This window comes from Pyxicephalus adspersus, chromosome 3 (assembly GCF_032062135.1).
Source record: "Pyxicephalus adspersus chromosome 3, UCB_Pads_2.0, whole genome shotgun sequence".
NCBI lineage: Eukaryota > Metazoa > Chordata > Amphibia > Anura > Pyxicephalidae > Pyxicephalus > Pyxicephalus adspersus.
Window position 1 is genome coordinate 25,516,891 of NC_092860.1, and position 25,194 is coordinate 25,542,084.

At 37.5% G+C, this 25,194-nt stretch overlaps 2 protein-coding genes across 2 annotated transcripts in view; both read left to right on the forward strand.

Moving 5' to 3' along the window:
- The first annotated feature begins 126 nt into the window (after positions 1 to 126).
- Positions 127 to 19,962, forward strand: LOC140325906 (melanoregulin-like). The gene is made up of 5 exons (XM_072404013.1): positions 127 to 6,340; positions 13,725 to 13,884; positions 14,829 to 14,919; positions 16,527 to 16,690; positions 17,516 to 19,962. The coding sequence occupies exons 1-5, from the start codon at positions 6,258 to 6,260 to the stop codon at positions 17,732 to 17,734; spliced, it is 717 nt and encodes a 238-aa protein (XP_072260114.1). The 5' UTR covers positions 127 to 6,257; the 3' UTR covers positions 17,735 to 19,962.
- Positions 19,963 to 22,752: 2,790 nt separating this feature from the next.
- Positions 22,753 to 25,194, forward strand: part of IFI35 (interferon induced protein 35) — a 38,078-nt gene continuing 35,636 nt past the window's right edge. Inside the window, exon 1 of the mRNA XM_072403228.1 lies at positions 22,753 to 22,832. Within this exon, the coding sequence (XP_072259329.1) occupies positions 22,821 to 22,832 (12 nt within the window). The 5' untranslated portion in view covers positions 22,753 to 22,820. The remainder of the gene's footprint in view (positions 22,833 to 25,194) is intronic.

Here is a 25,194-nt window from a genome sequence, read left to right on the forward strand (position 1 = left end):
TGTAGGTATTATGTTTAGGCCTATGTTTATTTTGGCGGTGAGATTGTGGTGTGGTTATGCTTCCTCCTGTGACGTGCTACATGTAGCAGTAGCCCAAAGATCATAAATAGGAACAAGCAAGGAGCAATTCATTTTCCACCTCTTGTAAAATGTGCAAAAGCTGAAAGAAACAGCAGTGCAGCTTGCAAACTGACAGCCACCAGGAGCTGTACAAAAACTAATGCAAGTTTTAATTTGGCCTAGTCCTAAAAAACTATTTTTATTTTATTTACTCTTTAGTAAGGTAAGTATGATGTATTGCACTCGCAGGTGGCAAGACAACAGAGCCACTTAAGTTCCAGCTATTTTTTTTTTATCCCCAATGTTCTAATTCTGTACCGATGTTTAAATATTAAATTACAGACTGGACAAGCCAGAGAAATAACAGGCCTACTCACAAGCAAAGTCAGTGCTTATTTTATTTGACTCAAGCAGCCAACCATTACGGTCAGAACAATTTCACATTGGTATCAGGGGGCTTTGCAAACTATATTATATTAAGTACCCTTGCTTTCATCTTTACTGGTAAAATTCAGAGTTAAGGAGATAATGTTTTGTGGTTTTGGCAACTTAAACTGAAAAGAAGCCTATTATTCACAGAACTAAAGATTTAAAGTGCAGATTCCATGGTAAAACTTTGACAGTACCAGTAAAGCTACAGACAGACAGTAGATCAGGGTTTCTCAACTAGGGTTCCTCCAGAGCGTGCCAGGGGTTCCTTAATTAATGAGCAATTTGTATTTCTCAGGTCAGTTTAATTGATGCCAATGATCTTTTTGGCTCTTTGTAGGAATTATATTCTTCCCACTGCCCACCACACCTATGTACGTGTGAACTGTTGATACAATACAATAGGAGGACTTCCCCAAGACCTTAAAGTTATTTCAAGGCTTCCTGCACATTAAAAGTTTGAGAAAGGCTGTGCTAGATCATTGCCACAAACAATTGTTAGTAATCATTTCCATCAATATTGGGAATTAATGAATGCTGAACATTCTATGGAGAAGGGTCGTGAAAAAATAACCAGGTATCCCAATGCATCTTTTGCATAGGAAACTGCATAGGTTATTAGCTATCAGTCGTGTAGTGATGTGCCAAGATTTTTGCCCAAGACAATTGTAAACATTTATCATTCTGGCCGAGTGGGGTACACTGAAAGCTAGTGCGGGAATGTCAGGGCACCGTACTATCCCTGACCATTGCATAATAATCATATTAAAACCCACTTGAAGTGTCAAACATTTTTTCTCTCTACAGTCATGTTCCCCCACATATTTGACTGATTCTTCTCTTTCTGAGCTCCCCTAAAATTCCCTTTTCTCGGTGGGTGTGCAAAATTCACTGTACCCCAGGGTTTGCTAACCCTTATAGTTTTTCCAAATGCAGGAAACTCAATTGTATAATTTGTGAAAGTGGAGGATTGCTTTCATATAAGGATGCAGTGTCCTGTGCCAGCAGGGCTCAGTAACGGCTACAGCGCTTAGTCCTTCCACAGACTTGGGTATCAGAGGTGCCTAATATTCTGTAGTTATCCGGTATCTGGACACCATGCACTGCTGCTGTAACAGGAGAGAGGTAAGACTAGAACAATAGGGGTTGTTATTTAAAATATAACTCATTGCATTTAAATCACTTCAGTTGGGCTGTTTTAAGACATTTTACACAAACTGAGATGGCCTTTATTAAGTTGTTTACTCCTGCTCTAGTCTTGCTCTCCTCCTTGCCTTGCAGTCAGGGTGGTTGACATAATTACTAGTTGTCACTATTACCACACCACTATTGGAGGAGGGGTTAGACTTCTGTGTCGGTAAACTTTTAAACTATTTAGTTACATTAATGTATAAGAAGATATAGCTGTATATGCACTAATCAGCCAAAACCCTAAGTCCACTGACCGGTAAATAGGGGAATAACATTGTTATGCTCCTATTATCTAGTTACAGTTGGACTTGTCAATGGGTTGAATATATTAGGTAGCACATGAACAGTCTGTTCTTTAAGGTGAGGTGTTAGAAGCATGAAAATTGGTCTAATGAAGCACAACTGGATTACATGGCCATGGGCAGCCAAGATTTAATAATCAATGGTTTGGGGGGAGTTCTAGCTCATCTGGTTCATTACCATAGAAAAGCTACTGTCCCTGGATAAACTTGAAACCCCTATGCAGGCCATTAAAAAAAAACCGAACACACTGTGCATTTTAGCTTGTTCAGGAGCAGAACAGTCAGAGTACGTCTGCTGACCCCTGTCCACCACTGGCCTACAATAAGCACATAGGCAGCATAATTGTCATGAAGCAATAGAAGATTTCTTCATGGTCTTATTGATTGTGGCTGGGACCCTATGCATCTTTTACCCAGTGAATAGATCACAGGGCACCAGGATCCTCTATAAGTAGGTAGTGTGACTTAGAGGATCAGCTGCTAATATCTTGTTACTGACCAGATACCACAGGACACTTTCAGACATCCTTGGAGGCCATACTTTTTGTCTCGGGTTAAATAGGAAATGGTAAAACCCATCCCCCACATTTCACTTCTTTCTGTGTCAAAACAGTAAATGAAATACCTTCCCAAGGGTGGAATTTTTCACTGAAATTTTTTCCAATGCTCTTGTTCTGGTAACGGCTGTAAAAATTCAGACATATTCAGTCAAAATTTCCTGGGGTTAAATTTACTCAAAAAGATACAAACTGCAAAAAAAAAATATATAAGGAAGATTACTTCTCACAGGGTCAATCATTGGATGAGGAAATATCACTTGATGTGAGTCTCAGGACTTCTGTCCTAGGAGTTTTTAGTGTTGGCAGAGTTCCCTCTCTACTCAAACTAGTTTTGTACCATTTCTCTATTTTTGTTTCTAGTCAATTTGATAAATCACATATTTTATTCTGGATGTCACATATTCAAGTGTCACATCCCAAATATATATATATGGTGTTGTTTCATGTAAAATGCAATTCATTAGTCTCCATATGTTTCCTGAAGAAGCGGACATATCTGCGAAACACGTAAAATGTCATATGTGTGAGACTGCCAAAATGTCATATATGTAATTGAAACATATTGTTTTATTACACTTGTTCACTGTTTTAGAATGTATTGCTTTAACACATATTTTATTGTATAAAAAATAAGTTATATAACATTTTATACTTTAAGTGCCTTAAAAATCCTTCCACTTTGAACTCCTACATATATATATAAATATGGTTTTGAACCATTGTTTGACTTTTTTCAAAAACCAATGGCCTCTCACTCCCCGAATACAACTTTAGTTCAAATAAAATGATATTTTTTGTCCTGTGATTCTGTAGGATCTAAAACTGACTTTTTTCTGTGGTTCAGAACTTGCTGTTTAAACCCATCGGATACATTGCTTTCTCCACTGCCACCCACAAATTGGTATTTGTCATCTTCATCACTGCTGTAACGCAAGTGTCTGAACTGGCAAGGTCTATATGTTCTGCCAAGTGGACATTGTGGCCTTATGTGATTGCAGCTTTGGGCATGAAATACCACAGGCAGCTCTATGAGACTCGGCCCACAGTTCTCTGTTCTTGAGCCTATCAGGATTTGTATGCTATGCTACCCATCCCTCGGCTGGACTGCTTTAGGCATCTCAAATTACTTCATGTATCTCTCAATGTACAAAACAGGATTTTTAGTTTATCAGGGGCTTGTCTACAGTTTTTTGCCAGTGTCCAATAGTTTTTTGGGGGAGGGGGGTTGTTTTTCTTCACTTTTGGTTCCATAGGCTTAAGAGAAACTATGAGGATACCACTCTGAGACATCTGTCATGAAAGCAAATGATTTCTCCTCGTTGTGATCACATTCATACCTTTTGGCAATGGCCCTGGACAAATAGGATAATTTTTTTGCATGCAGACAAAAATAATAATTAAAAAAGATTATTTGAACTCTACCCTATATATTCACTATATAGGCACTAATTCCCTATTGTTCCTCCAGCAAAAAAAAAAAAAAAAGACCTTTTCTTCTAATCTGCTGTAAAGTGAATGTTTAACGTGCCCTAAAGGTATTATAAAATGGCCAACCTGCTGAAATTACACAACCCACCCAGTCCTGGAGGCTAGGAGGGCTGCTCACTGTCCACTAATCTTTCGAGGTCTATTGAGTACATGGACATATAGGGCAATCCATAGCCCAAATTTAAAACTGTTTGAAGTAAGCGATGGCCACACATGTTTAAAGCTGATGTGTCAATATGAGAACATATAAACTGCCATTTCAAGCTTTGTTCTAAATTATAGTTTGCCTGGTTGGTGTTCTGATCCCCCCTTTATCACTGACCCAGAATAAAGATGCAGCTTTTGTGTTCAGCTAATTATCAAACAGTTATCTGCATGCTTGTCTAAGGTGAGTGACTGAAACCTAAAGATCAGTGTAAAGATACAGTCTGTACACAGATGAGATGATTTGTGCCAGATACAAATGGTTCACTCATCTTGGGAGAGAATCTAACTTGTGTATATTGCTAGCTCTGATCTGCCCAGACGGATCTATGATCAGTGTCAATTTAGAGGACCACAGGGGGACGCCGCTTGTTTGTTCTCTCCTATAAAACAGAATAGCATGAAAGATAAAAATTTGAATTTGTGAACGCACCCTAAGACTTCCTGTGGCCCTCGATGGACAAAAAAAATATGTATTGCTTTGCTACAAAGCAGAAGCATGCAGGTCGTAGAAAGGGTTATCTATCCGGGTTGGTCTTCAGGTTGTGTACCATAGAAAAGCTACTGTGAACTGAGCTGCATCCCCATTCTGGGTCAGTGGTTCAGAAGATAATAAATGTAACCGTATCAGAACACCAACCAGGTAAGGTGTATATCTCTAAGGCTACGTACACACGTGGTTCTCGTCCGATAATCGTCTCAGGGCCTATATCGTACGAGAATCTGGCGTATGTACAGCGCTCGTCGTCCATCGTCCAAATGGCCGTCCTGTTGGATACATGGACGATGAATGACGAACAATCCTAATGGAAGTGAAGGGGGAGAGAGCGCTATATGTACAGCACTCGTTCATGCATCGTGCAGTCGTTAGTCTTTGGAATGGATCGTGAAAGATCCTTTCCAACGACAGTTATTGCACGTGTGTATATAGCCTTAGATTGTAAGCTCTTCTGGGCAGGGTCCTCTCCTCCTCCTGTGTCACTGTCTGTATCTGTCATTTCCTTCTCCTTTTTAATGTACAGCGCTGCATAATATGTTGACGTTATATGAATACTGTTTATTAATAATAATAGAACCAGGTAAGTATTGGCAGCTTACATAATCTTTTAGTGAAGAATTTACATGTGATTCCACATTCATGCAATGGTATGATTAGCCCTGAATGAACTACTAGTCTTTTAGATTAGCCATTCTTAACCAGGGTACCATTGAAGCCCCATGTTCCTCCAGATGTTGCTAGGTTTTCCTTAAGCTGTGGATAATTAACCTTCAATTTGCCAAAGCCTGCATAGTTCTTGGGCTACAACATTTGACAGAGCCAGCGGCATGACACCAAACTCTTAGGGATGTCATTCAGTCAGCTACCATAAGAGGAAAATTCTTCCACTTCTCTGGTAACGTAAAGGACATTTATCCAACTGACACAAAATAAATTGGTTTTAGCAGGGGTTCCCAGAAACCTGGAAATAATTTAAAGGGTTCATCAGTGGTAATAAGTTTGAGAAAGGATGGTTTAGATCCTTACTGCTGACTTTTGTGAAACATCCGTTCCCCTTTGTAATTTATGGATCTGTGTAAAAACTTTTCAAGCTTTAGAAAAGTTTCATTAGAATGGAGAATCCTTATCAGAAAAGTATATAGCAGAATGATGGCAACTTATACTGTGGTAAACACTATATGGTATGTCAGTTCCATATGCACTAATTAATGGAAATTAGGATATGCTCTTTGAGGATGAAGAACAGGAAAATGTCTGTTTTGCGGGTGGCATTGCAGACTTATAGCATTCACTTCCCTGCGCTGTTTATAAAGTACAACCTTCTATTTTTTTTCTCCTATCTCAGTATGACGATAGGATGAATCTTTCTGCCACCCTTGTTCTTGTCATGCTCCTTAGCTGGAGGCTCTGTGTTGTTCAGCCATACATGTGACTCTCTTGTTCTTTCATTCCAATTACACAGAATTAATTGTTAGTCACCATCGATAAGACCCCAGACTTACCACTGTCATCCTTCGTAGAATCATGGCAGAGCACAGAACATTCTATCGCCTCTTCTGCTGTTGTTGTTACAATGAGGAGTTGCCTGAGAAGAGTCCTTTAATCAGGTAAGGATCAGGATTCTTTTAAAGATATACTAAATATGAACACTGAATTCATAGCTTATCAGAAAACTTCTTTGCAGTCTTCTTCAACATTATGGGGGATCACTTTCACCACCTATGAGACTGTAAAACTGCTGAAGATGTCATACATGTTGTTTAATAATGCAAACCTGAGTACAGGGGCTGCCACTGCTGACCTCTTTTTAGAAATTACTAAAAAGAGGTCCTGGTTGTCCTGGTCACAACAAGTATGCATAAGAGGACAGTAATAGTAAAGTCAGAGGTCCTGATTTGAGTACATGTTCCAGGTTATGGTCTCAGATGTCACAGGATCAGTATGACAGCCAGACAGCAAAGTGGTCACAAGTAGCAGCCTGCCTTAAATAATTGTGAGGGAAAGGGATATGTTTGTGGTGCCCTTGAGACCTCTATAAAATAGTTGTTAAATCCTGTCCTGCAAGACTCTTTTTCTTGTATCCACTTATTGATCACACCAACGATATAAATATATATGGTACACTGGATTTACATTGTTAGGCAATTTACATAGTAGGTTAGGTTGAAAAAAGACCATCAAGTTCAATCACTAGGGAAATAAACATTTCCCAGATATAAAACCCTATCAGACATAGTTGGTCCAAAGGAAGGCAAAAAAACCCTGGTACAATTTGCTTCAACATGAAAAAAAAATCCTTCCTGATTCCATGAGGCAATCGGATGTTTCCTGGATCAACAGTCACTGTTATTTTTACTTTAAAGCCTTAATACCCAGTCATATTCTGTGCTTCTAGAATAGCATCCAGCTTTTTCTTAAAGCAATCTATAGTAGTTGCTGAAACTACTTCCTGAGGGAGCTTATTCCACATTTTCACAGACCTTACAGTGAAGAATCCCTTCCTTATCCCGAGCTTAAACTTCTTTTCCTCCAGACACAAAGAGTGCTGATCTCAAAGTGAATAGTGGGGAAGAGAGTTCTCTATATGGACCATTTATATATTTATATAGGGTGATCATATCCCTCCATTAATGTCTCTACTCTAGGAAGAAAAGATTCAGTTCAGCTAACCTCAACTCAAAGCTGAGCTCCTCCATGCCTTTCAATAAATTAGTTGCCCTTCTCTGCACTCTCTCCAATTCCACAATGTCCTTTTTGTGAACTGGTGCCCAAAACTGGACTGCATATTTCGGATGTGGTCTGACCAATGCTTTGTACAGGGGCAGGATTATGTCTCCATCTCTGCCGTCCATTCCTCTTTTGATACAAGAAAGTACTTTGCTAGCTTTAGATATTGCAGCTTGGCATTGCATGCTGTTATTAAGTCTATGATCTACCAGAACGCCCAGATGTATTCCCCCTAGACAGTATGAAGCATGCATGTTAGCTCCCAAGTGCATAATTTTACATTTATCTATATTAAATGTCATTTGCCACTTGGCTGCCCAATCAAACAATACATCCAGGTCTGCTTGTAGATTATAGACATCCTGTATGGACATAATTCCATTGCATAGTTTGGTGTCATCTGCAAACACAGAAATGGTACTTTTAATCCCAAACTCTATATCATTTATAAAGATGTTAAACAGTATAGGTCCCAACACTGAACCCTGGGATACACCACTAATAACCTTAGACCATTCAGAGTATGAATCATTAATTACAACTCTCTGGATGGGATCTTTAAGCCAGTTCTCTATCCATTTACAGGTTTACTTTTCTAAACCTATTAACCCTAACTTGCATATTAACCGTCTGTGGGGTACAATGTCAAATGCTTTAGCAAAGTCCAAGTACACTATATCAACTGCTATTCCACTGTCTACCTGTTTACTTACTTCCTCATAAAAAGAGAATACATTTGTTTGACAACTTCTGTCTTTATTGAAGCCATGCTGACTATCACTTATAATATTATTTTCTAGCAGAAACTCCTCTATGTGGTTCTTTATCAAACTCTCTAGGACCTTTCCAACTATGGATGTTAAACTAACAGGTCTGTAGTTACCTGGTAATGACTTTGCTCCCTTTTTGAAGATAGGAACCACATTGGCCTTATGCCAATCCATCGGTACTTTGTCAGTGACTAAAGAGTGTCTAAAAATTAGAAATAATGGCTTTGAAATAACCGCGCTCAACTCTTTGAGGACACGTGGATGTAATCAATCAGGTCCTGGTGCTTTGTCAACCTTGATTTTTCCCAGCTGTTTCTCAATCATATAAATTCTGGGCAATTGTGACTCCTTTAAGGCAGTTACATTGCTATTATGAATTTGGACTTGAGCTCTGCCATTTTCCTTTGTGTACACAGAGCTAAAAAAAAAAAAGTGTTTAGTAAATCTGCCTTTTCTTTATCCCCAGTTACCAACCCAGCGACATCCTTTTGGGGCCTACATGCTCAGATCTGATCTTTTTGCTATTAATATATTCCACATGACTTTCTTATTAACCTCCCTAGTGTTTCATTTCCTTCCGGTTTTATATGTCTACAAGCGGTACATTGTTTTTCATGAAAATTTATTTTACAGTATAATATAATAGTATGAGTATAATAAAGTTTGAAACACAAAATCATGTAAAAATATATATATTTATCTATATAATTTAAAAAAAAAATTTTTCTTTAATTTTAAAAAAAAAATACATATTATACTCATACTATTATATATACTGTAAAATAAATCTTCTTGAAAACAATGTACTGCTTTTACACATATAAATCCAATGTATTGCATTCAATACAGTTATTTTGTATTAAATTCAATACAAATGGATTAATAATTTCCCGTCCTGCCCCGCCGGCAACGTTTGTAGGACATAATAAAAAATAAATATCATCTATCTGTTCAATTTTTGGTTCCAAATAGATAGAGAAAAAGAAAAGTGTACAAAGAGTGAACTGGGTCTCGAAACCCGAAGCGTTTCACCGTTTAGGCTTTCTCGGGTTGGAAAAATCAGTATAAACACTAATACAAAAGAACATACAAACATTTATGATTTGTTCTTTCCATTTAGAACCAAAATTTCAACATTTTATTTAAACTACAGGTATTGTGTTATTTTGTTGAGGTTTTTAGGCACCTTCATTTTTTTTACTATACCTATTACAGGTATAAAAGAGAAGTGTATTTCAGAAGTAAGGTCAGATCTGCTGTCAGGGTTCTGGATAGGTTAGCTGGAGTATATTATCAAAATAGTAAAAAACAAGACAGCTATAATTTAATGTATTGGTATAATATTAGTAAGATGTGTGTCCATTTGATTATTAAAAATGTTATATTTCAGGCAAAAATTATTTCTGCCCTGGGCAAAAGATCAGGCAAAAGAATTTGTCATTTTAACAATGGGTGCAGTGTACTCAGAGTGGGTGTGGAATAGAAGATAAGATAGATGTGTTTTACTGGGTCTGTTTTCAGGGCACAGAAATTCCTAAGCAAACCTCTGATCATTAAAGCAGAACTCCAGGTCAACAGCTAAATAGATCGATAGTACAGATACATGAATGTTTTATGTCCCTACAGACTACACTGCAGTAAAAGTGAATGTGAACCCAAACAATGAACTTCTCATATTCACTCACCCAAGTATACTTTTTAACATTCTTCGGTATTCCTGTTCAGAAAGTACAAAACTATTTCATTTGGGTTGATAGTGATGATCCCTGATGACAGGTATTAGAAAAAGTAGGCAGATTTGATACCTCGTGCTTTGGAATCCAGAGCCAAAACTACAGGGTTGTTATATCAAAGAGTTCAACTTAAAAAATCTGAAAAAATAGCTCCAATGTTTCTTTGTTAATATATTCAAAGGCACTTGAAGTGTTTATTTTACTTATAATTTTTTTTTGCTTGCTATGTGGTTTTGAAGATCCTAGAATTGACAACTCCAGTGGGGTTAATGCTTTAGCAAGCCCCCTCCCCCTTGGACATCAAAGTTCTCTCCTCTTCTGGGCATGTGTAATTACTCTTTGTGCTGAGACAGCCTTTTTTACGCCCTACCCCTTTAATATCTTGCATAACCTTTTTATGTAACTGCTGGCTGAGGAGTAAAGGAGAATAATATATCCTGGTCTATGGCTATAGCCTTGGCTATGTATACAAGAGAGAATATCACGCATAAAATAAAATTAATGCAAATATAAGTGTGCATTTTAGGCATGCCACTTTAATGATCATATACATTACTAGATTTCAACTAAACTTTAATAAATTAGGTTACATATTGATTCCGAAATTGGGAACTCCACCATTTCCTGGTGTCGGCAAAAGAACCAGTGAAAATGTAATGTTAAGGTTCTTTCTACCCCTTCCATAGCTGTCCCATGTAGACAGTCCAGTATACGACATAATTCCAAAATGCCAACCCAAATCAGCTGCAAAGCCTTTTTATAGGACTTCCAGTATACAACCATAAACAAGCATGTTGGATAAAATGTTTTGGTGTTGTCAGTTCAGTACATAGCAAGTGACAAATCTTGAGATTTTTTGTATGACCAATAGGTATTTTTTCTGTATGAGAATATGCCTTATTAAAATGAATCATCCATCACATTTAGGAATCTGTATCTATATCCTAAAGGTCCATGGCTTTTATTTGCCTTGATCAGATTAAAGCAGCTAATTTGCAAGTCAGATATACCTGTCCAGGATTTCAGAAACTCTTGCAGCAAACTGATGCCCAAAGCCCATTGATGCAGCCCATGGATGTAGGCCCCAAATTCAAATGCAGAATCAATTTTCTAGTGTGTGCAAGGCAACTGAGAACGTTTCAGTGTTTATTTTCCCCTTCATTTAGTTCAGTTTCACTTCCCTCCTGCATACATTGCTCCTGATTTATTAAAGCTCTCCAAGGCTTTTATTAGTAAATCTGAGTGATCCAGCAAACCTGGAATTCATTTCTTAAAAGTCATTTGCTATTTGTTAGCAAATGTTTTTAATCCTGAACCAGCAATGTTCCAGGTTTGCTGGTTCACCCAGCTTCAAAGATGAAAGTGTATCTTCTTCAGCCTTGGAGAGCTTTATTAAATCAGACCCATTGATTGAAACCAAGCACAGTGTTCAAAACATACCAGATAACCCCACTATTATTATGATTTATGCTATAAAATGTAGGGCATCTATTACCAACTACTGAACCTCTGTCTCTTGCAATGTAGCATGTGAATTGACCCAAAGAAGAACTTTGGCATCAGCAAGGGATAACTAAGGGTCATTTCCCTATTTAATGTACAGCGCTGCGTAATATGTTGGCGCTATATAAATCCTGTTTAATAATAATAATAATAATAATAATTTCTCCAGACAAAGGAAAGGAGCAACAAGACATCAGCAAACATTAAACTCAGTTGAAAATTTGCTTGCTGTGTGCCCTGACTTTTGTCTCTGTCTCTTTCATTGCCTGTTGTCTTTGTATTTTATTATTATTATTAAACAGGATTTATATAGCGCCAACATATTACGCAACACTGTACATTAAATAGGGATTGCAAATGACAGACTAATACAGACAGTGATACAGGAGGAGAGAACCCTGCCCCGAAGAGCTTACAATCTAGTAGATCTTGTTCAACAGCGATCTGTAGCAATGTTTCTGAATTCCATTAGTAAAGTCTATTAATCATTGCAAGGTGTTCTGGTGAGGCTTCAGTATTGGGCTTAGGCACTGTGTTTTAGCTCTTTTTAAGGTTTTTATTCCTATATGCTGTAATACGAAGGATCAGTCAATCCACATCAATTGATGAGAAACTGGCCTGGCCTGCTTCCTGTGGATTTGGACCCCTGTTGATGATCTTATTATCTGGAGGGTTTCTAAAACATGCCACTAAGATTTTTTTATAAATCCTGTAGCTGCAAGCAGTGCTTAAAATGACCCAAAGACTCTGAATTGTTGGTTTAATCATCTTACCAACTCATTTACTGGACCTGTTGTTACTTCACCATATCTCCAAATAATTATAATCTCAAGGAAACCAAATCATTACACATATTTCATTTATTTTGAAAACCAAGGCTACCACAGAGAAAAACTTTATTAAATCTTCTTTACCAAGTCTTCTGGGTGGGAAATGCATATTCACGCTTTTTTCATTTTGTACTAGAGGTGAATTCAGACTAATATTTTTAATTCAACCACTGCTGATGTTTATTTCTGACAGAACCAAACCAAATGTTTGATGTTCAGGCCAATTTTAGAGTTGGCATGAAGCAAAGCAGCAATGCTATAAACAAGGAAGCGTTTTATGATCCAACAAAGATTCCCTCTGCTTTGTAAAAATTATACAATCACCGATATAAATCAATTTCCTTTACCTAATGGGCACAACAAATTTTACACTTTATCATTGACTCCCATTACAGCTCATTACAATCAGTCACATCAAAGGTACTTTGATTGAATTAGAAAGGCAGATAGCTATGTAATAGATAGCAGTGACCACTGGTAGCAGATCCCGAGTTGACTAAGGTCTAAATAAAATAGTTTTTTTTCAACTCCTAAATTATTTGTAATGACCAAGAACAGTATTGCATGTAGGATCAACTAGCGTACAACTAAAACAATACCCACCTCCTAGATTGTAAGCTCTTCGGGTCAGGTTTCTCTTCTCCTGTGTCACTGTCTGTATTTGTCTGTTATTTGCAACCCCAATTTAACGTACAGCGCTGTGTATTATGTTGGCGCTATATATTAATAATATTAAATATAACGTTTTGGATTAAAAAAAAAAAGTGTCCCTATCTAGATTGCTCATTTGAGCCAAATGCTAATGCTTAATCATATCCACACTCAAATTAATCTTGCTTGTTTTAAAGTAAACCCTTGTGTTAAGTTGAGAAGGGGGTCGGGCACAGGGTATCCTGGGATCTGGTGCCTTACCAAGCCAGCATTTGAACATTTGACAATGTAACTGCTCAGTACTTATTTATCCCCTGTGGATGGCTCCGTGTGAGACACGAAATGTAGCTTCTCGACCCTGGGTATGTTGCACTTTGAGCATGAGATTCTCGAGCTTTTAAACATTTGACACTATACTCAACCATTCAATGCTGGCCCCATCCATTTCCTGGGATTATAAAAGGTGTAACTAAACCACAACCCATGTGAACCTAGCCTTTCTCTCATTTCTTGTAGATAGTCCCAAATACTCCAGTGAAACTGCACTTATAAGCAAGCCTTTAAAAAGTTTTGAAAGTTTAAATATTTATACTTTTTTTTTTTTTTTTTTAAAGTACCATAGGATAATGCTGGTAACCTACAGTACTCCATCAAAATGACATGCTGTAATTGGCCTGCTTTGTTGATTAAACAAAACTGAACTTTTGATTACGTTCCTTTTAAGGTAAAATTGGAAATTTTTTGTTACTTTTTTGTGTTTTCTTATGACCACACTAGTGACACACTTTTGTACTTTGACCGGGAAGTAAAGAGAAGAAGAGCAGAAGAGGCAAATCTGTGGAATGAGCCACAAGACGTGTCACACACTGAGAGGGATGATGACAGGGAACTGTACAACTTGCTGCAAAAGAGAGCACGAACAAGGCGAGGATCAGAGGTCCGGGATTAACAAGTGATATTTTGTGCAATGTATTCAACGTTTTTAATAAAACTTATATATTTATAATTGTTATTTTATATTGACAAGGCAGGAAAAAAATAAGCAAAAATTCATTAATATTATTTTGCTTCTGACTGCAAAACAAAAAATAAAAATACAGTATAATTCTATGACCTTCTTTAAAATTAATTTAGTAAGACTTGAGGGTTAAACCTAACATTTGGTTCACGTACAGGGACACCTAAAGTGTAGTCCCAGTTCTGGCCCCTTTAACACCCCACCATATGTATGTTTTGTTATTTTACTCAGACAGGTAGTTGTGGTAATTTCTGTTTGTTTTTTCTGTGAAAAGAAAAAAAAATCATGGGATATGTATTTGAAAGAATTTTTATGTTATAGTTTAGATATACTGGTCTCATCAGTCCTGCATCAAACACTGAGATTAGTGAAATTAGATTTGCAATGTTTCTGTAACAGCTAACATATCTTTGAGCGGTTCTTCCTATAACAAATCATATTTTTAACTTGTAACTTTTAAAAATGTGTGATCCACTTGATAATTAGTGCCTTTAAAGTTCTGAAAATTGATTCATTTTTGGCTTAATCAGGTGGGTCACAATGTCCTCTTCTCTGTTTTTCAGTAATGTAAGCTAAGTAAATGATGATGTGCCTCTGAAAGGTGGGTTTATAATACACTGCATTTGCATTATACCCTCAGTATTCTAAAATCCTATAGATGACATGAGGTGGACTTTGAGGAGGTCTTGCCCATGTCAACTATGTGTCTTCTTGTACTTAAGCAGAAAAAGGGTTTGGTTCATATAGACAACATTTTTCGGCTTGACTGTGATTTTATCTATGAGGCCCAACAAAGAAAAGGATGCAGAGATTCGCAGTAAGGTATTTAAAAGGATCTGATGAAGCCTGTTTTGATTCTTTAGGGTTACCGCAGGCTAAGTTTTGATATCAGCGCTCACAGACAAGTCCGCAAAGGGGTGAAGGATCGTTGGAGGGTTCTTCTGGAAAACTTAGGTAAATCAACTTATCCTTTAAATGTATGTTCTTTTTCCCCTCATCTGAAACAGTATGTTAAAGTTAAGGGTACCTGTCACCTACCCATAATGGAAGCAGACTTTGTGTGCTAAAGTAAACTTTATGAAGCTTGTATTTTTGATGTCTGCAGTTGCCAGCTCTGACTTGAGGGACATTACATGCTCAGGGCTCCCTTCTTTACAGCTTTGATGTATTATTCATTGCCATAAAATGATGAAAGTTTTCCTTCTGTTTTTTACTTTTTTTAGGTGCCAAATTTTTATTTTACTATTACTTTTAACATTTGAAGTATGTGACATTTTATTTTTAGCCTTTTTAATCCTATTAACCATAGGAATACATCTTGTGATGTGCATAAAATCAGTCTAAAGCATTTTATTTTATGTGTATTTGTCTTTTTTTTTAACAATATTTCATCCAAGTCTAAATTTTGGAGAGCTGCCCTTAGCCCTTGGGAAGTCATTGGGGAATGGGTTGTACTATGTGTGTTTTTATCCCCATACTGTATGCTTGTTTACAATGTAAATTAAATGGAATCAAATTATGATTGTTGCTACCTAAATTTTCTTTAATATAAGCACAAAAGCATCCAGTTGAACAGAGTGGATACGGAAGTGCATGTTGGACTGTGTCTGTCTATAAGGTGGCAGTGGGGCAGAATTGTATAATATTGCAGCAATGGCCTAATAGGGGTAGTGTGGGTTATTTTGGGTCCATGCCGAAATTAAATCACACACATGGCTGTAAAGATGACAAGTGGTGTGGTGTGTCTCCTGATTTTAGTGGAAGCTGGGAGAGAGGTTCTATGTTTTGAGTGAAAATAGTAGGCACAGTGGTGGAGGTGTAGTTGATAATGCAAGACAAAAGGAGATAAACAACTAAGTGTTAAAATGTAGGACATTTAATGTGAAGTACAGGGAACCACTGTGTTTCCCTGTAGTGTGAAATCTGGCAGGAAAGAGGACACAGAGCCTATACACTTGTTTGCTCTGGGCTCATCAACTGTTGCATGACTAATAGCCAACTGTGGTTCTGACTGTCCCATATGGGCAAATTTCAAGCAATCACCCCTCCCACATGCTGGCTGTGTGGACATGCACTGTTGGCAGCAATTTCTATTGCCTATAGCATGTTCCCACTGTGGCTTTTGCCTTTTACAAGGCTCCAGATAAGCACAAGGCCCGCTACTACTCTGGGAAAGCCTAGGAGTTTAAAAATAAGGCTAAAAGCTCTCCCCTCCCATCCTGGGTACTTCTTTTACTACATTTATAGATTTAGACTTGGATGAAATATTGTTAAAAAATACACATAAAATAAAATGCTTTAAACTGATTTGGCAAATGAGATTCAGCCAATAGTGTTTATGACTTGGGACTTTTGCAAAGTTGCAACATTGTCTTATATGTTTTTTTTGTTGACGAAACACTCTGTGATTTTTTTTTAGCCTTATGGAGACTGTTAGGATACAGGGGTATTATCAGTGCGATGGCCAGAAAGACCAGAAGCTCTAAAAGCTAGAATTAACTTCAGACAACACTGTTTTATCTTCCACATTCTCATCTTCAAATCTCTTCTCCAATTCCCAGGTTTCCACAATGAAGCAGACTCTTTGCTCACTGTTACTTCCAATACATCATATAACAGCCTGCGTGATCCCACAGAGGCTCGTCGTCTTCTTAATTTGCTAGCTCAAGAAACGAGTATATTTGAACAGCAAACCATGCCTCCTGAGAGGTACCTCTTTGTATTGGTATGTACTGCTAACATTCGTTTCACATGTCTATATTTACAAAGGTTCTTTATCAGCAAAAACAGTGGAAGCAGTCATGAAATCGTACCTAGACTTCATAAACAAATAATGCAGTCATTTTTAATGCATTTTTAAAATACCACCATTGTGGGATTTTTAGGTCTCTACAATCTATTCCATCCTTTTTCAATCTTTTTAACACGGGAGGAACCTTGAAAAAACGTTCAGGTCTTGGAGAACACTACCAATTTCTATGATATGTCCAGTTCATGGTTCAATAATTAATCAAACACTTTTTGGCCTTGATTGAAACTGATTGAAATAAAGAAACGGAAGAAAACATGTTCTGTGTTCCATGCTCAACACTACATTAAGGTAATTTTGGGCCAGAAAGAATCACGTATCTACCAAGCTTTCCCTCTTTCTTTTTCCAGTTGCTTTCAAGGAACTGGAATTAAACATTTATATGTTTTCTGTAGTTCTCAACAAAGAATGCAATAAAAGGAATAGCATTGGGATGTTACAATATTTGCTGTTCAGGAAAATTCAAATTATTAGAAAGGTCCATCCACTTTCTCCGCCCCGGTCCTTTAAATCCTGTAGCACACTGCCCTTGCTTATGTTATTCCCAGCAGATGATGGTAGAACAGGTGGTAAATGGTATTTTGTTAAAAATGACTCTTCATATAACTGAGAGAGAATCAAAAGTCCTTTGGATTCCTTATGTAGGAGAAGCGTTAAAAACTGTGAAGGAACTCCCCAATATTTGCGATGAGGTGACATGATTAAAGCCTGGTTATAACACTGCTGAATTTTGGGTTTCAGGATCGTCTCATCGTTCTCGATATGGGAACAGAGTTTGTGTCCATTGCCAGGCGGTTTTATCCAACAGAGACCTTGACAAGCAGTGAAAAGGAAATCGTGGAGCCTGGTGCAGCAGTTTTAGTGAGCCCTGGTTGGCAGGGGACTGAAGATGGTGGAGATAAGGATGAAGAGTGCGCTGTAATGGATGAAGATAGCTTCCTAGTCAACCTGCTTGAGTGATATGAAACATAAACTGTTCATATTGGGCCTGATTTATTAAAGGTCTTCCAAGACTGGAGCAGATAGACCATTATGGGAGAACCTTTCTTATTCAGCAAACCTGGAATAGATTTGGTCCAGGATTGAAAATATTTGCAAATAATTAGCAAATGATTTTTAAGAAATCCATCCCATGATAGTCTATCTTCTCAGGTTTTAGAGAGGTTTGATAAATCAGGTACATTGTATTACCTTTGTCAGAAAAATGTATTTTAAGTAAGTAGCGTATTCCATTTTCCATGCAACGTCTCCATTCATAGGCAAATTGTTTATTTTTTTAAGAGGCCCAGAACAGTTTTTTTTCCCAATTGGCCAAGGATAGAATCTAGTTGTAGGCATTGTCAGTGCACCACTGTGGGTAGGGTTATAACCTTACTGTGTTGCTTAACTGAAACAAAGAAAATTAGGATCACCAGCCTCTGACAGCTCCTGTATATGTATTTAGCTATGGATATATCTGTTTGCATGAAGTTCACTTTTAATATGCCCATTATTGGATCAATATAGGAGTAGGTTAGGCCATGGTAGATGTGTCTTGTCAGTAATTGACACCTAGCAACTTATGAAGGAACCCAGGTTGAAAATAGATGCTATAGGTTATTCATGCCCAACAGACTGGCACGTTTATTTTATTATTTTAAATTTCTAAATATCATTGGCCTATGCAGTTCTGGGTTCTGGCTTTAAATCCCAGCCACGACACTAACTGCAATAAGTTTGCATGTTGTCCTTGCGTTCACATGGGTTTCCGCCACACCTAAAAAAAAATGCATTTAGGGGTATTTTCCCCACCAGAAGTTGTTCTTGGTATGTTTGGGAAAATAAGCACCAAAACCATGCACAATGAGCTGCCAGCTGCTGGGTGAAATATGGATGTATAAAAATAATAATAAAGAATATGACTAAATAAAGAATTTATTTAAAATCCATTGGTCTGGGGACAGACCAATTTTGTTTGAAATATTGCAGAAATCATTTGGATCTGAAGCAACTTCGCTGGAGGGGTCCGAAGCCTGTCATATATTGGAATGACGTCATCCAAATGCTAAACATTTATTTGCAATTCAACCCTATAAACTGTATTTTAGGATATCTTTATTCTATCTGTACTTATTGTTATGTTACAGGAATCCTTGAAACTGATTGCTTCAAAGAAGAGATTGTGGACTTATCCCTGTTATCAGTGATTGATAAAATACATTACCAGCTACTATCTTATAGAAAACAAACCTACTATGGGTATGCAAATTTGTCAAAATTCAAAAAAATCTGGACCTGTTGAATTAAGGAATTTGCAGTCATTAGATTTCCCAGACCAATTAACAGTATGCTTATCTTTTTTGAAAGTATTGTTTTATAGATAGCACAATGGCTTTGTTGTCAATTATCTGCCGAATAAGAATGAGCAAAAAGTCTGCTAAAATTCCCATTGGTCATATGACCAATTCCATGAAACTATGTCCAAATGCATTCATCCTTATGTATACATTAAAATACACATTTTAACAGGCTTTGTTACATGTCTTCAATAGGCTCTTTAGTTATTATTAAGCAGAGAATCTGACATTTGCTCAAGCATTCCCCTGGTGGAAATCAAACACTGTGCCATTGGGACACATGGACATGAAAGATTCCCAAAAGGGAATGTCTGATTATCTGTTTTATAAATAGAGCCCCATGTATGTTGCATTTCACTTTATACTGAATGTCAACACTCATCAAAATGCTCACTGACTAACATTGATGCGTGTCATGATGCACATCTTTAATCATGAATCACTCAAGATCACTCTACAACAGACAATATTAACCTGCTGCACTTTCATCACTAAGTGACAGATATCTTATGCTGTGGTAATAGCGCATGAATACCTAAGCAACGTATTGTCCAAATTGAATGAAGGCTTAATTTGGTGTGAGTATTGCAATGCAAAGCATCTGTCATTTAAAAGTCCAGTTAAAACCTAAATGGAACCCTGCACTTTTTTCTTTTAATAAATAGAGAAAATGAACATCAAGGTAACGCCTATGCATGTTATTAAAGAACTGTATTTTCAATGTTGACATGGTGGCCTCACAACAGTAATTCCCTATGGTAATGCCTGGCTTCCCATACCTTTTCTTCTGACAGTAGTTTCTTGTTTTAAATGCCTGTTAGATTTTTAAAAATAAAACCTGATTTAAAAACAGTTCACAAAATATTTGTTTGAACCATGTGAGCTTTTTTTTTTTAAATATGTGTTTTGCTATATATATATATATATATATATATATATATATATATATATATATATATATATATATAAATGTAAAGATGACTGTAAGGCAATATGATGTTAAACATTTGATGATCTTATGCCTTCTGTAAGACAATTAAACATTGGTCCTTTGCTCCAGTGGCAACTCTAACATTTTAGTTTTTCTATTTCTTTCTGTTTTAGCAAGAATGATCAGCTGGAGAAATAGAAGGGTGAACCTTTACAGACAAATCTGATAGAGTAACTGGCACCTAGAAAGACATTCAACAGTAAGACTTTTACCCCTGATCTAAGGAAATAGTCCCTTCATCTTTTACTGCATAACTAGTAGTACAGGAGTGTTGGACTTATGCGTCCAGTATCTTTAGGTTACAATAGCACTTCAGATTTACTTGCCACCCAATCATCTAGAATTCTATGTCCTCCTGGTTTACAATGTAATCCCTGCAGATCCAGGTAATTTCTCCCAGACAAATAAAGGAATATTTGTTTTGGTTGTGCTATGCAAAGTCTTAAGGAGGAGTGAGGACTGCACTGAGGTCTGATTTGGGGATCTGTTATTAAGGTCTTTTACTAAGGTGTCTGCCACTCTGGTATGTTCTAGGGTTCTTAAGGGTCTGTTACTGAAGTCTACACTAGGGGTCAGTCATTGAGGGCTACATTGAGAACATCTGTAACTGAGGGGGTCTGTCACTGACACTGCCCATCAAGCACAAATGCATACAGCAGAAACTGCACGGATTTAGAAAAGATGAGCCTAATATTCAGTGCTATTTAGCCATACTTGCCGTGAAGCAGACTTAAATAATACAAATAAAAATTGTGAACAGGTAAGTCCTTTATTGTAGAAGGGACAGGTGCTGTCCCTCCTGTAATAAAATAAATGTATCTGCCTAATCACATTTTTTTTATTCTCACTAACCTGTCCTTTGGTGGACACTGCTACATACATCCAGTCCTCTCCTGAACATGCACATGGGAGTCCATACAGTATATCCCAGCAACCTACACTGAGCTGCACATACCCAATATTTAGTTCAGGCTCATTTTTTAATTATGCACACCACAATATCCCTTCCTATAGCTGTCCTACAAACATTTACATTTGAGATGTATGCTGCTAACCACGAATGACTGCACTGAACACAATTTACATGGACCAATGCACAAGGAAAGATTTTGGACTGTGTTTAGATTCATGGTACATAGGATAAAGATGCATATAAATACATTGACAATACATTATACATCAATCTATACGTTTGAATTCAGGTGCACCACACTACTTTTTGATTTGTTATGGATTTCGACTGGATTACCAATTCATATTGCTGGGAATTATTTATTATTTATTATTGACAATACATTAATATTTATTATTATTTATTTATTATTATTTATTATTGACAATACATTATACATCAATCTATACGTTTGAATTCAGGTGCACCACACTACTTTTTGATTTGTTATGGATTTTGACTGGATTACCAATTCATGGGAATTATTTATTATTATTTGGGAAATTATTTATTTTATCACCATTGAAGTTTATTTATTTGAAGCTACACCTGAACAGTTAAAGTATAAGAGGGTGTTTAAAGGATCAGTGGTTTTCCACCAGGGTGCCTCCAGAGGTTGCTAGGGGTTCTTTGGGCAATGAACTTATTATTCCTCTCAGGTCAGTTTACTTGACACCAGTGATCTTTTTGGCTATCTGTGACATTCTTCCTCATGGGCACCAATGTAAGACACATTCATGCCACTCCCCACTGTGTGTACTGTGAGCTGTGGTTATAGTAATTATAGCAGGGGGTTCTCTGAAGACCTCAAAGTTGTTTCAAGAGTTCCACTATGTTAAAAATGTTACAAAAAACCCTTGCATCCTTTTGGAAGATCCCTAAGGTTTCATCAAACTCTGGTTGAGAAGGTTATGTACACGTCAGATGATTCTCACCGTCTCGGGCGAGAATCTGGCGTCAGGACAGATCCTTGAATGACTGATGGTGAATTACTGCTGCGCAAGTCAATACAGAAGAGCACAGCAGGGTGAAGCTTGCTCATTCCCCCCCTTCTCTCTGCAGTAGAAAAGTTTGGTGCTGTGTGTACAATACTCATTTGTTTATCTGTTACTTTTGTATGTGCTTATGCTGCCTTAGGCTGGGTACACACGGTCAAATAATTGTCGTTGGAAAGGATCTTTCACAATCCTTTACCATGACAAAAGACTGAAAGATGCATGAACGAGCACTGTACACACAGCACTGTTCTGCTCTATGGAGAGGGGAGAGCTCTCTCTTCCCTTCACTTTCATTAAGACTGTTCGTCATCCATGGATCAACCAGGACGGTCGAGTGCTCTACACACGCCAGAGTCTCGTCCTATATCAGCGATTATCTGTCGAGAATAATCTGATGTGTGTATGCAGCCTTAGACAGACAGCAGACTCTGTGCTGTAGTTTTTATTTTTAGTTATTTTATATCATATTGGTATCAATTAAAAGGTAACTTTTACCCATAAATTGCATTGTGCTACTAAATCTCTTCTTTTCCTCTATATTGATTAAATAATGTGTATTTTGGGCTGGGTGTATAGCCTGTGAACTTTGTTCAGTAAGCTACTTAAAGGAAATTTGATCCACCTATGAAATATTAAACACAGAACAGCATTTACAGAGAAGGCAAATGAAGGCGGCGTACACACGTCATTTACAATAATAGCAACTTCCTAGTTAGGAAATGAAAGTGAAAGCAGCAAACTGCTAAATACTAAATTGAGACAACTGATCATGTGGGCACAGGTAGGAAAATGTTATTAATTTGACCTTCAGTCAATACTTTTGAACTTGGAACACGTATTTAAATACTTGGCTGTATAATATTGGTGTTATTATATATTTAATATTGTTTAGATGTGGTGTTTCTGGTCACATTAGGGACGGATCTGAACTTACTTCTTTCATTTGAATCTACTTCTAACAAGTTTCATCTCTTTTCTTCCTGTATCTTATATTTAGCACCTAGTTTCTGATATCAGAACAGAAATATGCAACTCAGTAACTATTGCAACAAAGTTTGCAAATCTTTCTGATGTTTAGGGCCAATTTTCATTTTCTTGAAGTAGCAAGCTTCAAGCTTGCAAACTAGCCAGGATTTGGAATGATCCTGATGGGTATGGGTGGGGAACTTGTATATGTCTCAAAGCAACTAATTTTCTTTAACCCTTTCGTGTCCAGAGAACATTAATGCTTAGATGCCAATGCAAAATTCAGCAGCGGTAGGAAGTGTTGGTTAACATTACAATAACTCTATAACTATTTTTCATATCTAAATGGTATATATATTTTTATATATATGTGTTATAAAAATACAACTGAAGTTATATATGCTAATAATCTTTCCTAATCCATTTTACCCCCTTATTATATTAAATATTCATTTTTTTGCACATCTTATTTTACACCCACTGATATCACTTAGGCTGGGTACACAATAGTTGTCATTGGGAAGAATCTTTTACAATCTTTTCCAACGACAAAAGACTGCACGATGCACGAGCGAGCACTGTACATACAGCACCGTTCTGCTCTATGGAGAGGGGAGGGGGAGAACGTCGAAGCAGGCCCCCTCTGCGCTCTCTCCCCTTCACTTTCATAACAGTGTTCCTTGTTCATCCTAGCGGATCCACGGATGGACAATGAACGCTGTACACATGCCAGATTCTCGTCTGATATCAGAGGCGATTATCAGATGAGAATAATCTGTGTGTATGTAGCCTAAAGCTGCGTACACACCTGCAATTTTTCTCGTTGGAAAGGATCTTTCACGATCCTTTCCAACGAGAAAAGACTGCAAGATGCATGAACGATGCTGTACATACAGCACCGTTCATGCTCTATGGAGAGGGGAGGGGGAGAGCGACGGAGCGGCACCCTGCTGCGCGCTCTCCCCTTCCCTTTCATTACGATCGGTCGTCGTCCATCGTCCATGGATCCGCCAGGACGGTCGTCGGACGATGGACGATGACCGACTGTACACACGGCAGATTTTCGCCCGATAATTGGCCGATACCGATTATCGGGCGAGAAAAATTTGCCGTGTGTACGCAGCTTTAGTTTTAAGCAAACAGACCCTTAAGACCAACCTCCTACAGGCTAATATCTTTCTGAAACTAAGTGATATCAGTGGGCGTAAAACAAGGTCCTCAATAATCCTAGTTGGTATCTGCACAAGAAGCAATTACAGCCATTTTCCTGTGCAATCTACCTGTAGTGCCACCCATCTAACTACATCATACGGTAGCATTTCTTTTACAAATCAATCTTTTACATAAAGTCATAATAAATAAAAGCTTCATAAATATATTGTATAATATAATGTATAGCATTATGCAATACTGTAGGTGCTAAATAAACATCTTTCATGATCCTTTCCAACAACAAAAGACTGAAAGATGCATGAACGAGCGCTGTACATACAGCGCTGTTCTGCTCTATCGAGAGGGGAGGAGGGAGGACAAGCGAGCGGCATCCCGCTGTGTCCTCTTCCCTTCACTTGTATTGCAGTCGTTCGTTGTTCATGGATCCACCAGGACAGATCCATGAACGACTGAATGAATTGGATGGCCGACCATGAATTGGATGGCCGCTGTACACACGTCAGATTCTCGTCTGATACCAGCCCTGAATCAATAATCAAACAAGAATCATCTGACGTGTGTATGTAGCCTAAGCACCACATAAGTGTCTGTATCACTATATTTCTTCAGTAACTCAGAATGCAATAAAGTCAGGGCAGCAGCATAATGGCAAGAGAATGAACATTCCCAAAAGCAAACGCCAACTTTGGCAACACATGCAATGGTTACAATGACAGGTATCATAAAAAAGCAATTTACTTTTTCCTCCTGTACCATGTGGTGTCCCAGGTATTGCAAAAGTCAGTTCGTACCATCTGGGGCAACATTACCTTTGTTCTATGCAAGTAACTAATCTCTACATTCACCAGGCAGATTTTTAAACTTTTATGTTTGAACAGACAGCTAATATATTAATGCTATTATTATTTATTTTGGGCCTTTTTATCCTTGGTATTGCAAGCATCTTCTACTAAAAGAAAATGCTGATTGAGAGCATAGGTGTACCTATTTTTATGCATACTAGA